Source organism: Oncorhynchus masou, chromosome 6 (genome assembly GCF_036934945.1).
Source record: "Oncorhynchus masou masou isolate Uvic2021 chromosome 6, UVic_Omas_1.1, whole genome shotgun sequence".
NCBI lineage: Eukaryota > Metazoa > Chordata > Actinopteri > Salmoniformes > Salmonidae > Oncorhynchus > Oncorhynchus masou.
The window spans coordinates 68,057,684-68,073,153 of record NC_088217.1 but is presented as its reverse complement, the minus strand read 5'-3'; the positions used below and the strand labels follow the sequence as shown (position 1 = coordinate 68,073,153).

The following is a 15,470-nucleotide window of genomic DNA, read 5'->3' as shown; positions in this document are numbered from 1 at the left end:
TCTCTCTCTCTCTCTCTCCGCTCTTCTCAACTGAGAAGCAATGATGGAAATTGGAATTGGCATTTCAATGTACCTCCTGAATCAATTGACTGAATTGAAATGGAATTGAGCCCGACACCAAGTATGTAGCCTCTATGGCTCAGTGGTAGTACACAGCGTATGAGTGTTTTCATTGATCCCAGTACCAAACCTGCTGTCTATCTCCCTGTCTGCCCTCTGCTACAGGACCCACTGGGGCCACACACCCCTCCTTCGCCCATCATGGGGCAGAAGCCATTGCAGTTGATCGAGGTCAAAGCCAGGGGGCGCTTCGGCTGTGTGTGGAAGGCTCAGCTCCTCGACGACTACGTGGCTGTTAAGGTCTTCCCCATTCAGGTATGAGTTGGAAGTTGAGGTACACCGTTGAGATAAAAAGTGACTTTATACAAATAATTGATTGATTTGAGGTTAAGCTCTATTAGTTATTGTGTTCAATTTATGTCATATTTCTACATCACACAAGGTGAAATAGCTAATATAAGCCATTTAACAGGCGCTTTTATCCAAAGCGACTTAGTCATGTGTGCAAGCATTTTACGTATGGGTGGTCCCGGGAATCAAACCCACAATCCTGCGTAGTAAGCGCCATCCTCTACCAACTGAGCTACAGAGAACCTAATGTTGTGTGTTGGGGTGTTGCCTGCAGGACAAGCTTTCATGGCAGAACGAGTATGAGATCTACAGCCTGAGTGGGATGAAACACGAGAACCTGCTCCACTTTATCGGTGTGGAGAAGAGAGGCAACAACATGAACATAGACCTCTGGCTCATCACAGCCTATCACGACAACGTACGAATACGTAAACTTGATTGTCCGTTGAAACTTACATTTGTCTATTTCAGGGATCATGAACTAGATTCAGCTGTGGGACGATTATTTCTTGACAGGATGATCAGTGGGCCGGAACGTAATTACAAGTAATTTGTAGACTACAAAAAGCCCAAATTTGTAAATTGCCTACAAAAAGCCCAAACAGATATATTTGACAAAAAAAATACATATTTTTGAACCTTGCTTACATTTGTATACAATCTCATATGTCTCTCTATTATGCGTGGGAATACTTTCCAAAATTAAAATCACTTGGAGCTGAAAAGACCACTCAAAACATTGTCTCAAATCAAATTGGCCTGCGGGTCGCCGGTTGGGGAACCCTGGTCTATTTGTTCTTAAAACCCCAACCGACCAGACACCACACACCACTGGAGGCTGGTGGGGGGGAGCTATAGGGGGACAGACTATTGTAACAACTGGGATGGAATAAATGGTTCCACATCAAACATATGGGTGCCGCTTGTTTGACTCCGTTCCATTAATTCCATTCCAGCCATTACAATAAGCCCATCCCCCTATAGCTCTTCCCATCAGCCTCCTCTGCCACACATATACCAAGAGGCTGGAAGCAGCACAGGGTCAGCCCCTGAAGCAGGTTTCCAATGACTGGCAACTACAGGTTGTCTGCCCTCCAGTGGTTGGACAGTGTTACTACAACTCCTTTACCGCCCCCATGTCACAGCTGGAGCAGAATCAGAGATGTCCTCATTTTCCCTGCGTACAATCCTGCAGGGTGAATAGAAAAAAGACAAACACTAATTGTGTTTCCCCCACAGGGCTCTCTGACTGATTACCTGAAGGCCAACGTGGTGTCGTGGAACGAGCTGTGCCACATCTCCCAGACCTTGGCCCGTGGCCTGGCCTATCTCCACGAGGACATCCCTGGGCTGAAGGACGGACACAAGCCCGCCGTCGCACACAGGTGGGTGGGGGGCGGTATCGACTCGGCCCGGGCCCTACCTTGAATCAAAAAACGGAACGAATTGCAAAGATCGCTGAAGTTGGAGACGTATATCTCCCCTCACTAACTTCAAGCATCGGCTGTCAGAGCAGCTTACCGATCACTGCAGCTGTACACAGCCCAGCTGTAAATAGCCCATTCAACCAACTACCTACTTCATCCCCATATTAGTTTTTTTCTGCTCTTTTGCACACTGGCCTACCTGGTTAAATAAAGTTGAAATAAAAATAAATAATTACCCCCCCAAAAAACATTATTGTTTCTGGGGGGGGGGGGCACAGGGACAAAAACACACGTATATGTTACGGCCGGTAGAATGAATACATTCCATCACATCGATAATATTGAGGCCGACTCCCCTTGTTCCTCTGTCTGCGGTTTACTTATCCCTCTATCGCCCTCTTTCTGGCTCCGACAGGGACATGAAGAGCAAGAACGTGCTTCTGAAGAACAACCTGACAGCCTGCATAGCGGACTTCGGCCTGGCCCTGAAGTTTGAAGCTGGGAAGTCAGCAGGAGACACCCACGGACAGGTAAAATAATGACGCTGGTTATTCTGATGCTCTATTAACCTGCAGAAGAGAGCAGAATCCGTGAATGCATTATCCGCAAATGTAGTGATGCTGTATTTCACTCCAGCATCAAATACATGTTCAGACTTCAAAGGCGGCGGAATATCCCACATTGAGGTCCGTAAGAGGTGTGTAAATATCGGACAACCGTTGATTTTCGGAGTGAGCTATGACCTAAGGGCAGTGTGTTGTTGACATGAGACAGAGTGTTACCTTGTATCCTTGTGTTGTGCTTCTCCAGGTGGGCACGAGGCGCTACATGGCCCCTGAGGTGCTGGAGGGGGCCATCAACTTCCAGAGAGACTCCTTCCTGAGGATAGACATGTACGCCATGGGGCTGGTGCTGTGGGAGCTGGCCGTTCGCTGCACCGCTGCAGACGGTGAGAGAAAAACGTGTGTGTGTGTGTGTCCTCATGTGTTTGAAACGGGTATGTTGACCTTGTGCGTCTCAGTGAGGATCAGTGACTCGGGGACACGGCCGACTGCTGACTCCATGTGGAGCTGACGGAAGTGACCAGAATACTTACAGTGCCGAATGTGATCCCAAAGGAGTCACTGTGTGTGTGTGGCTTCTCTGCTGATGTGTGTGTGTGTGTGTGTGTGTGTGTGTGGTTTCTCTGTATTCTCACGCTGTGTGTGTGTGTGTGTGTGTGTTTTGTTGCAGGTCCTGTGGATGAGTACACACTGCCCTTCGAGGAGGAGGTCGGCCAGCACCCGTCTCTAGAGGACATGCAGGAGGTGGTGGTCCACAAGAAGCTACGGCCCTGCCTCCGAGAGTGCTGGCAGAAACACACAGTGAGTGAAGACCAGTGTTGGGGGAAAAAGTACTCAACTGTCATACTTGAGTTAAAGTGAAGATACCATAATAGAAAATGACTCAAGTAAAAGTGAAAGTCACCCAGTAAAAACTGAGTAAAGGTCTAAAAGTATTTGGTTCTAAATGTAAATTTAATTGCTAAAATATACTTAAGTATTAAGAATATTAAGAGTAAAAATCGTTTCACTTTTTAAGCAAATCATTTTCCTGTCAAAATGTAACGAGTACTTTTGGGTGTCAGGGAAAATGTATGGAGTATAAAGTACATTATTTTCTTTAAGAAGGTAGTGAAGTAAAAGTTGGCAAAAATATAAATAGTAAAGTACAGATACCACAAAAAACTCCCTAAATAGTACTTTCAAGTATTTTTACTGAAGTACTTTACACCACTGGTGAGGACACACTGTCACATGAAAAGTGTATAGTGAAGTAAGTACACACTAGGAGTATAGTGGGTTTCCTGGTGGTGTTACTGGATAGGATGACGTTTCAAACAAATACATCATTCATTGTTTATTAGCATGTGGTTCCAATTACTCTGTAGGTTAGAGCAGTTCCCAAACAAGGGTATTAGGACTCATGAGACCATATGTTTACTGGTAAAATGCACATGAGGGGATATTTCAGTAGTACTCCGGGCAGAGCAAAATTCAGTTGGTGAGACAGTAACCGAAAAAGGTTGTAAACCAATGGGTTCGAACCATAGAGCAACATCAGGGTTATGGGTTCAAGTCCTGCGTGTGTCAATGTTGGCGCTTTTGTGAGATGCTTGGGATAAGAACTTTGGCTTAAATGACCATGTATATGCTCTTTTATGCTTGTCCCAGGGCCTGGTGATGCTGTGCGAGACCATCGAGGAGTGCTGGGACCACGAGGCCGAGGCGCGGCTCTCGGCGGGCTGCGTGGAGGAACGCATCATCCAGATGCGACGCCAGACCAACATAGTCACCCCCGAGGAGATTGTCACCGTCGTCACCATGGTGACCAACGTGGACTTCCCTCCCAAAGAGTCCAGCCTATGAATGGACGGACATTGACTGGGCGTGTCAGGTGGTGGACATGGAGCTATTTTGACTGGATGTTTTCAGGTACACATTGATCGACCAGAGTGGCCCGTTCAGGATCATGTACTCTGGGTGATCCCGGGTTCATCTCTGACCCTTGACCCCCTCAGCTGGGCGTGCTGGCATGGCGTGGTTGTGTTTTAGTGCTGGGCGCTACACTACTGTCATTCAGGAAATACCTGTCTGTGCCCACCAACACTGGTTTGGTTTCTACCCACTTCATAGTATCACGATGTGTTGGATTCAGGTGGACTCCCATAGCGAGCCTCAAACTGTACAACAGACTCCTTCAAAAGAGCAACACTAGGTCGTAACAAAAGCGCTGTGAGCTGGGCAAAAAGGGATATTTTATATATGAAGAAAACACTAGGACCGCCGAACAGACTTCTGTTGTATTTTCTAAGAAAAGGAGGAGGGAGAGGATGGACTCTCCAAGAGGAACTGCTACGACTCAGTGAAGGAAAAAGGGGAACGTGTTTTAAAATTCCTTTGCGGTTTTCTTTCTGTGTTTTTAAATGATAATGACAACTTGTAATGCCAATAAGAAACAGCTTCTGAATGTCACGTGTACTGCTGCTGTACATCATATCAATGGCAGTCAAGGTTTATTTTAGGGGGGGGGGGGGATCCATTTCCAAGCGTTACTACTTTGAAAGCAAAACCATAGACCTCCCTCAAATCAACAAGGTATACCTCAGTTCCATCTTCATTACAACACTGCAACTCTAGAGACAGAACTACTGTTGTTTCTAGTTCTATTAAGTATATTTCTGTGACAACAACGATCTCTCTGGAAACCGTTCAGATGACATCATTACTCTGGTATTATCGAACTGTATACTGTACAGCTGTGGCAGGTGAAAATAGAACCATTATCACCACTTTTTTTTTTTAACTATCCCGCCAAGAGTTGTATGACCATACATTTACACACGTGTATCTGCCTTCTTGTTTTTCTTCTTGTTTTTTTATTTATTATTTTTCCTTATTTTGTCCTTCCTTGCGGTTTTAATTAGTTTTTTATAGAAAACATGTTACTCCTACATTTTAAGAGTATTTCAATAACCCCCTAACTCATTGAAAATGATTTTAAAAAAGCACTTCTTCCTTATTTTGGCTTGCTGTGTCAATCGAGTATTTAATGATGTGAGCATGCCTTTTGGTTATCCTTTGGTCTTCTTTTTAAACAAGCTCAGGAAGCTACTCTTCTGTCTCTCTTGACTCCCTAGTTATTATCCATCTGTATCTCCCAGTCCCGAACTACTTCTCGAGTCCCTTGCTACTACCCTTCTGTCTCTCCTGAGTCCCTAGCTACTACCCTTCTGTCTCTCCTGAGTCCCTAGCTACTACCCTTCTGTCTCTCCTGAGTCCCTAGCTACTACCCTTCTGTCTCTCCTGAGTCCCTAGCTACTACCCTTCTGTCTCTTCTGAGTCCCTAGCTACTACCCTTCTGTCTCTCCTGAGTCCCTAGCTACTACCCTTCTGTCTCTCCTGAGTCCCTAGCTACTACCCTTCTGTCTCCAGTCCCTAGCTACTACCCTTCTGTCTCCAGTCCCTAGCTACTACCCTTTTGTCTCTCCAGTCCCTAGCTACTACCCTTCTGTCTCTCCATTCCCTAGCTACTACCCTTCTGTCTCTCCATTCCCTAGCTACTACCCTTCTGTCTCTCCATTCCCTAGCTACTACCCTTCTCTCTCTCTCTCTCCAGTCCCTAGCTACTACCCTTTACTCTCTCTCTCCAGTCTCTAGCTACTACCCTTCTCTCTCTCTCTCCAGTCCCTAGCTACTACCCTTCTCTCTCTCTCTCCAGTCCCTAGCTACAACCCTTCTCTCTCTCTCTCTCTCCAGTCCCTAGCTACAACCCTTCTCTCTCTCTCTCCAGTCCCTAGCTACAACCCTTTCTCTCTCCAGTCCCTAGCTACTACCCTTCTCTCTCTCTCCAGTCCCTAGCTACTATCTTCTCTCTCTCTCCAGTCCCTAGCTACTACCCTTCTCTCTCTCCCTCTCTCCAGTCCATAGCTACTACCCTTCTCTCTCTCTCTCTCTCTCTCCAGTCCATAGCTACTACCCTTCTCTCTCTCTCTCTCTCCAGTCCCTAGCTACTACCTTCTCTCTCTCTCTCCAGTCCCTATCTACTACCCTTCTCTCTCTCCCTCTCTCCAGTCCATAGCTACTACCCTTCTCTCTCTCCCTCTCTCCAGTCCATAGCTACTAGCCTTCTCTCTCTCTCTCCAGTCCATAGCTACTACCCTTCTCTCTCTCTCTCCAGTCCATAGCTACTACCCCCTCTCTCTCTCTCTCTCTCTCTCTCTCTCTCTCTCTCTCTCTCTCTCTCTCTCTCTCTCTAGCTACTACCCTTCTGCTTTGAGACGAGGGTGACCTTTCACACTGACTCTTTCTCTTCCTGATGCCATCTTAACCGTAGTGTTAAAACATCTCTACTTCTCGCCTCTCTATCATCTAAACTCGGTTGAGCCTTTTAATCAGTGTGACAACGTTACTACTGTAGACCCACCCTGGGCAAAACAAGGATGACTCTCGTCGTCCTTCCGGAATTTGATTTGTGAATGTGTTCTATATTCCATTTCTAGGTGGTTGTATGAGCTCAGATTTGTCTTCTGGGTGACATTGACACGGATGATGATGCCTTCATCGTTGCATTCTCTCTCTTCACACCGAGTCAGTGTTTAAACCGGAATTACAACATCTTCAACAATGTTCAGGGATTCAATACTATGCTTTTCAGTAATTACTACAGTATATGCAACCCGTGCAGAATGGTGCAAGTGCGTACGTACTTGTATTGCTGCAGGAGCGACTTTCACACCACTGTAGCGTTTAAAAAAACACATTTTTAATCTTGTCTATTGATGTTTTAATGATTTGCTGAGCTAAGCTTTTGGGTATTAGACAGAGAGCAGGTGGGCAGGTGCCAACTCAAACAGTTATTACTTTACCTCTATCTGAAAGACTGGAACGGACTTAGGGAAAGCCCAACTGTATTACTAGATTGTGGCTGTACTCTTGGGGGTAAAGGCTGCAGTTGGCCAGTGATCTCGCAGCGGATGTAGGCTCTATCGCAATTAGTCTTTCCTTGATTCCTCACATCCGATCTCCTTGCCTAATATGGTTGAGGAGGAGGAGGGGGGATGCGAAGACTCAAGGACATTTTAATTGAGAATGGTGGCCGTTACTGTGAATCCCCCCCCCCCCCCCACGCTACACACTGGAAGCCTGTAGCGCTCAGCAATAGCAACTAGCAAGCAAAGGGCATTGGAGGAAGAGTGGAAGGGGCACCAGTTTGTAAGCAGTTAGTGGTGATATACAATCACAGTCTGATATACAATCACTACAATACTTCTGCATTATTTTGGTTGTCGTATGCGCTTCTGAGAAACAAATACATATGTAGCCATGTTGTGGCCCTCTGATGATTTCTGGTATTTTGAGGATATCATTTTGTGTACATGATTATTATTTTTAAACCACAACTATTTCTACAAAGCTGATTTCACTGTACAGGCGTTTTAAACCCCAAGCCACACTACAATCTTCTTAGTTGATCAGACCTTGGCCTTCTTGTGAGAGTTGACTTTCTTTCAGATAAACTTCAGAAAGCCCAAGTAACATTTGACTTCAGATTGACTGGAATATTGAAATCCACATTGTGTAAATATATATGTCATTTTTAGATCGTAGATGATGGATATAGCATGAGGTTGTTTCTATTGTTATTAGAATATATCACAAAGACGGGAAAAAAATCCCAGATAAATGAATTATTACATAATAAGATTTTACCTGTTTATTTTGTATATCTATGTTTTTAAATTGTATCAATTTATGACCCAAATGGCCCAAAACGGTCCCTCTTCCTTCCCCAGATGAGACTAACTTCTTTCTAAGGTGATCTGATAAAAATCCCCTCAAATGGAACCCTGAATCAACAGTTATATACCATTTTCACACTACTGAGCTGAGCCGAACCGAGTTGGATAGAGATGGCCTGGTTAAGCATCCACCATAGTTGCTGGAAGAAAGCTGAAAATTACAATGTGATCGGAAAATATCAGAGCCAGCAAAGTATGGTTCGGGTTGGCTCAGTAGTGTGAAAATAGTCATTGTTTTACCTCAGACATCCTAGCTCAGACCCTTATGTTACACTACAACATTGAGATACCATTGCTACAATGTTCCAGCAGTGTTGCAAGAATGTTATTCCTTGTATGTGACCAGCAGACAGTGTTTTCTGTAACAGACTTCCTCTCAAAACAACCCTAAAGCTAAACCTAGGTTCGCTTCGGTTCTGTATTTGCTGATAGTCGAACAGTGTGACTTGGCACAAATGACTGTTCTATTGGCAAGTGGACTTGCCAATCATTTTTATGCTTTGAAGTTATTTAACAAACCTTTTCAGATGCCTGGTTGGAAGTGGATGTTAAATATTGTACAGAGAAATTGTATGCTATTGTCCCTAAAATAAAGTATAGTGACTGCTCATTACTGATGTTGTCTATCTGAAATCTATGAATTGTTTTTATCTAATCATGTTGTTTTTCTGAAAACAGACCACTAGATGGCAGCGTTTAGCATTGAATGGGTCTTAGGTTTTATTTTATTTGCACACAGGGAATATACACATGCCAGAAACATTTTGATCAGGTCATTCATTTTCAGTCTGTGAGGGGATAGTTCGGGGTCCCATGTCTTTCAGTGGCTGTCCAAAACCAACCCTCAAACTGGACCCAATATTAAAGAATATTGCCTTTGACAAGCATATCGACTCTCTTCAAACTGAAAGAAGACCTTTCTTCCTTGTTGACGCAGATACCTCAAGGGTGATCTATATAAACATTCTAGAAACGTATGATGGAGAGTGTGCAGGAAAAATGGTCTTCTACTGAGATGATGATGATGATGATGTCATGCGGACCCACCTCGATGACAACTTGCTTGTCAAAATGATGTATGGAATGGGATTTCCACTGGAGCAACTAAAAAAATTTAAAAAAATAAAGAAAATGTGGCGTAAAATGTGGCCCGCTTTTGCGTCGCCTTCTGTTCATACATCCTTACCATTTTGTGAACCCTTTGTGGATCTCATTCGTCGTAGATGTCAGTCAAGTGTTTTATCGCAGTTATCAGGCAAAGTTCATGAAAGGACAGTCCTGAGGGAGAAATCAGGCCAAGTCATTGATGTGTAATAAGATAGTAACCCTGCCTCACAATCTTTCAAATAAATCTCACCCCCCCCCCACCCAAAAAAACAAACAAATGTTTACTCATTCACTATGATAACTCTGAAGTTTTGAGCTCAACACAGTCTTGCTCACTGTCTCATAACTACAGCACCAGTAAGCAGTGATGGAAAAAGTATAGTTGTATTAGTAGCAGGCTTTAAACTACCATGGAGTATGATTGCTTTGTAATCCATCATACACAGCAGACCTGGGCAGAAAATAATTGAACTTTGTGTTTTTTTAAGTTTTTTTTTTTTTTTTTTACAAATGCCAACTTAGAGAATCAACTGAGGGGCAACAATTTCCTTTATTTGAATACGGGTCTCAGAAAAACAAATAATGTTTGAAATTATTTTTTGAATACCTCTCAGAAAGATCAGTCATATTTGAAGGTGTTTGAATATATGCAAGTTATTTCAAAAATATATATGATCATTAGCACATGGTTTGGAGGGCTTTCTGAATTGAATCTTAATATATAGGCTAAAATTAAATATTTAAATATTTAAAGGAAAATTGAAGAAGAAAAACATTTACATGTTAAACAAACATTTCTCAATTGAAATAATGGAAAGTTAAACAAATGTAAACCAAACAAATTTTATTGTTGAACAATTTTTTCAGAATTTCTTTTACATCATGGTCATATCCTATGGTTATTTAACGGTCATTTTAGATGGTGGTTAATCATTTAAGGTGGTGATTTGCGTTTGATAAACATCCATCGCAAATGTTTTGTCACTCATTGAGCAACGGTCAGGCCTGAATGTTCTACTAGCGATGCTGAAGACCTGTTCCACAGGGTCTGAGGATGCAGGGACATGGAGGTACATTGCAGTCAACTTTGATAGGTTTGGGTAACGGGGGGCGTTGTCCTCCCAGAACACAAGGGGGTCTGACATTTCCATCAGGCAAGGAGAAGAGAGGTAAGTTTGATACCTCTGTGGCGACAACATCAGGTTAGGAGTTGAGGGGTAAGAACAAGGCAAAAAAAACTTGCTTACCTTTGCAGGTGGTTCTTGTGCAATGGCACAAGCTCTGGGCACCTACCTGCTCTGGGCACCTACCTGCTCTGGGCACCTACCTGCTCTGGGCACCAGAAGGCCTTGAAGTGAGGATCAAGAAGAGCTGACAGCTGCTGAGACAAACGTTTCCTTAAAAGGAGAGAGATGCTTCTCCACAGACACTTTAGAGAGAATGGGTTTTACTGTTCTTCGCCAAAACATTGTACAAGAGTTGTAGCAACAAGCTGAAATGCAAGTACAACTGGTTTATAATTTAACAAAAACAAAAAAAAACTAAATATACAAGGGTAGCACTTTATAACAGCTCCACACATTAAAGCAATTCGAATGGATTAGTAAAACGTTTATTGTTAATGTATTAGTCATTACTCCATTCATAAGATGTTTAACATAGGTCCTTATAAACCATTTACTAAATCATTAGTTATGTATTTTTGTGTGGCCTTTATACTTTATTTTATCAATACTTTTTTTACTAATGATTTGAGTGACCAGTGTAATTTCTCACCAAATGATGGACATGCCAGGAGTACCTGATGCTCCTTATTATCCAAAAATAGCCTAAAACATTTCACAATTCCTGACATTTAATCCTAGTAAAAAAAAATCACTGCCTTAGGTCAGTTAGGATCACCACTTTATTTTAAGAATGTGAAATGTCAGAATAATAGTAGAGAGAATGATTTATTTCAGCTTTTATTTCTTTCATCTCATTCCCGGTGGGTCAGAAGTTTACACACACTCAATTCGTATTTGGTAGCATTGCCTTTAAATTGTTTAACTTGGGTCAAACGTTTCGGGTAGCCTTCCACAAGCTTCCCACAATAAGTTGGGTGAATTTTGGCCCATTCCTCCTGACAGAGCTGGTGTAACTGAGTCAGGTTTGTAGGCCTCCTTGCTCACACAAGCTTTTTCAGTTCTGCCTCGGCCTTGAAATACATCCACAGATACACCTCCAATTGACTCAAATTATTTCAATTAGCTTATCAGAAGCTTCTAAAGCCATGATATCATTTTCTGGAATTTTCCAAGCTGTTTAATAAAGGCACAGTCATCTTAGTGTATGTAAACTCCTGACCCACTGGAACTGTTATACAGTGAGTAATAAGTGAAATAATCTGTCTGTAAACGATTGTTGGAAAAATTACTTGTGTCATGCACAAAGTAGATGTCCTAACCGACTTGCTAAAACTATAGTTTGTTAACAAGAAATTTGTGGAGTGGTTGAAAAACGAGTTTTAATAACTCCAGTGTATGTAAGTGTATGTTAACCTCCGACTTTAACTGTATATAGTATATTATGATAAGATGGCGCCGAAGAGGATGGCTGATGTTTTACATGCTCCAAACCAACTGTACTATTTAAAAAAAAAAATTGTTACATGTTTTTTTTATTTTTTAAAGTTATTTTGCACATAATGTTGCTGCTACCATCTCTTATGACCGAAAGTAACTTCTGGACATCAGAACAACGATTACTCACCTCAAACTGAAAGAATCTTTTTCCTTTAACGAGTCTGACGAGAAGGATATACTGCTTTCCTGAGAACAGGCCCAAATTGGGATGTCTTATGACAATGCATAGGTGAGCAAGTAAACTCCCACTTCCATCCGTTCTATTGGCTAACGTGCAATCACTGGAAAATAAAATTGATGACCTACGATAAAGATTATTCAGGGCCATTAAAACCTGTAATATCTTATGTTTCACCGAGTTGTGGCTGAACGATGACATGGATAATATAGAGCTGGCGTGATTTTCCATGTACCGGCAGAACAGAGAAGCTACGTCTGGTAGGACAAGGTGTGGGGGTGTGTGTCTATTTGTCAATAACAGCTGGTGTACGATGTCTAATATTAAATAAGTTTCAAGGTATTGCTCGCCTGAGGCTGAGTACCTTATGATAAGCTGTAGACCACACTATCTACCAAGAGATTATTCAAAGTCGTCTATTTACCACCACAGACCAATGCTGGCACTAAGACCGCACTCAACCAACAATAAGGCCATAAACAAACAAGAAAATGCTCACCCAGAAGCGGATCTCCCAGTGGCCGGGGACTTTAATGAAGGCAAATTTAAATCAGTTTTACCAAATTTGTATGTGCAACCAGAGGAGAAAAAACTCGAGACCACCTTTTACTAAACACACATAGATGCATACAAAGCTCTCCCCCGCCCTCCATTTGGCAAATCTGACCATAATTATATCCTCCTGATTCTTGCTTACAAGCAAAAACTTAAGCAGGAAGCACCAGTGACTCGCTCAATACGGAAGTGGTCAGATGACGCAAATGCTACGCTACAGGACTGTTTTGCTAGCACAGACTGGAATATTTTCCTGGGATTCATCCAATGGCATTGAGGAGTATACCATCTCAGTCATCGGCTTCATCAATAAGTGCACGATGTCGTCCCCACAGTGACCGTACATACATATCCCAACCAGAAGCCATGGATTACAGGCAACATCCACATCGAGCTAAAGGCAAGAGCTACTGCTTTCAAGGAGCGGGACAGTAATCCGGACGTTTATAAGAAATCCCGCTATGCCCTCAGATGAATCATCAAACAGGCAAAGCGTCAATACAGGATTAAGATTGAATACTACTACACCTGCTCTGATGCTTGTCGGATGTGGCAGGCTTGAAAACTATTACAGACTACAAAGAGAAACCCAGACGCGAGCTGCCCAGTGACACAAGCCTACCAGATGAGCTAAATGCCTTTTATGCTCGCTTCGAGGTAAGCAACACTGAAGCATGCACAAGAGCAACAGCTGTTCTGGATGACTGTGTGATAACGCTCTCGGTAGCCGATGTGAGCAAGACCTTAAAACAGGTCAACATTCACAAAGCAGCGGGGCCAGACGGATTGCCAGGACGTGTACTGAAAGCATGTGGGGACCAACTGGCAAGTGTCTTCACTGACATTTTCAACCTCTCCCTGACCGACTCTGTAATACCTACATGTTTCAAGCAGACCACTAAAGTCCCTGTTCCCAAGGAAGCGAAGGTAACCTGCCTAAATTATTACCGCCCCGTAGCACTCACGTCGGTAGCCAGGAAGTGTTGAAAGGCTGATCATGGCTAACATCAACAGCATCCTCCCGGATACCCTAGACCCACTAGACCCAATTCGCATACCGTCCCAACAGATCCACAGATGACGCAATCTCAATCGCACTCCACATGGCCCTTTCCCACCTGGACAAAAGGAACACCTATGTGAGAATGCTGTTCATTGACTACAGCTCAGTGTTCAACACCATAGTGCCCACGAAGCTCATCACTAAGCTAAGGACCATGGGACTAAATACCTCCTTCTGCAACTGGATCCTGGACTTCCTGAAGGGCCGCCCTCAGGTGGTAAGGGTAGGCAACAAGGGTAGTAAGGGTAGTCTGCCACACTGATCCTCAACACTGGGGCCCTTCAGGGGTGTGTACTTAGTACCCTCCTGTACTCCCTGTTCGCCTACGACTGCGTGGCCAAACACAACTCCGACACCGTCATTAAGTTTGCTGACGACACACCAGTGGTAGGCCTGATCACCAACAACGATGCGGTGTCTGTTCATTTATCATTTGCATGGTTTCCTGCTTGTTTATAGTCTTGTACAGTTCATTAAGTGGCAGATAGTTGTTTTTATTGTCCCAAGGCTGAATATATGCAGCAGTCACAATAACAGATAAGCTCTCTCGTGAGTTAGAAGGAATCAGGTATTCCACGATGGGTGAACAATGGGTTGAGCCAACCACTGCGCTAGAGTCAGCACACCATTTGCTGTTGATGAAGAGGCATATCCATCCTACTCTCGATTTCCCTAAATCCAATATCCTGTCTCCTCGGTGAATGGAGAATCCATTGAGTTGGATAGCCATAGGGGGTATCTTGTCCGAAAGCCATGTTTCAGAAAAGTAGAGAATATTGCAGTTACGAGAGTCCCGTTGACAGCTTCCCCCTTTCGCTGGCGTTTACTCTGGGATAGCCCGAAAATTATGTCGGAATTACACAAAGAGGCCAGAGCAGATTGAGTCAAAGTCGAAGTTGAAGCCGGAATTGAGGTTAGTAACTGCCAATCTGAAAAGTTCTTGTCAATCATAAAAAATTATAGCAGATACATTTAGTGCAAAAAAGGTAAAGATAAACGCCAAAAGAATCACAAAATAGGGGTGTTTACTCCCTTAACATCGGGAAGACGTACCGGAACATAAAGTCTGATGCCAAAAGGCTTAGAGACCATTTCTATCTTCAAGCCATCAAACTGCTTAACACACACACACACACACACACACACACACACACACACACACACACACACACACACACACACACACACACACACACACACACACACACACACACACACACACACACACACACACACACACACACACACACACACACACACAGTCATGTGAAATCTATAGATGAAGGCCTAATGAATTTGTTTCAATTGACGGATTTCCTTATATGAACTGTTACTCAGTAAAATCTTAGAAATTGTTGCATGTTGCGTTTATATTTTTTGTTCAGTATAGTTAACCAATAGCTACCCGGAATATCTGCATTGACCCCTTCTGCGCTAACTCGTTCTGGCTATGCATACATACTGGACTCACATACTCACAAATACTTACATTGACACTCCAACACACATACATTTTTTTTATAGGTATTTGTGACCAACAGATGCTTATCTGTATTCCCAGTCATGTGAAATCCATAGATTAAGGTCTAATGCATTTGTTTCAATTGACAGATTTCCTTATATGAACTGTAACTCAGTAAAATCTTAGAAACACACACAGGCAAACATAACACATGCACACCATTTGCCACACACACACACGTGCACACACATAATAGTTATGGTGCTTTTAAGACAGCTGGGAACTCAGGGGAAAAAAACGAGG

The 15,470-nt window shown here is 43.1% G+C and overlaps 1 protein-coding gene across 2 annotated transcripts in view; it reads left to right on the top strand.

Annotated features, from left to right (window-relative positions):
* The window catches only part of LOC135542491 (activin receptor type-2A), a 49,853-nt gene extending 43,216 nt beyond the window's left edge, over positions 1–6,637 (top strand). For both annotated transcript variants that reach the window (XM_064969488.1, XM_064969489.1), the window contains exons 5-11: positions 226–375; positions 686–829; positions 1,651–1,796; positions 2,254–2,368; positions 2,649–2,787; positions 3,072–3,202; positions 4,052–6,637. In XM_064969488.1, the coding sequence (XP_064825560.1) occupies positions 226–375; positions 686–829; positions 1,651–1,796; positions 2,254–2,368; positions 2,649–2,787; positions 3,072–3,202; positions 4,052–4,246 (1,020 nt within the window). In that variant the 3' untranslated portion in view covers positions 4,247–6,637. The remainder of the gene's footprint in view (positions 1–225; positions 376–685; positions 830–1,650; positions 1,797–2,253; positions 2,369–2,648; positions 2,788–3,071; positions 3,203–4,051) is intronic.
* Positions 6,638–15,470: the final 8,833 nt, after the last annotated feature.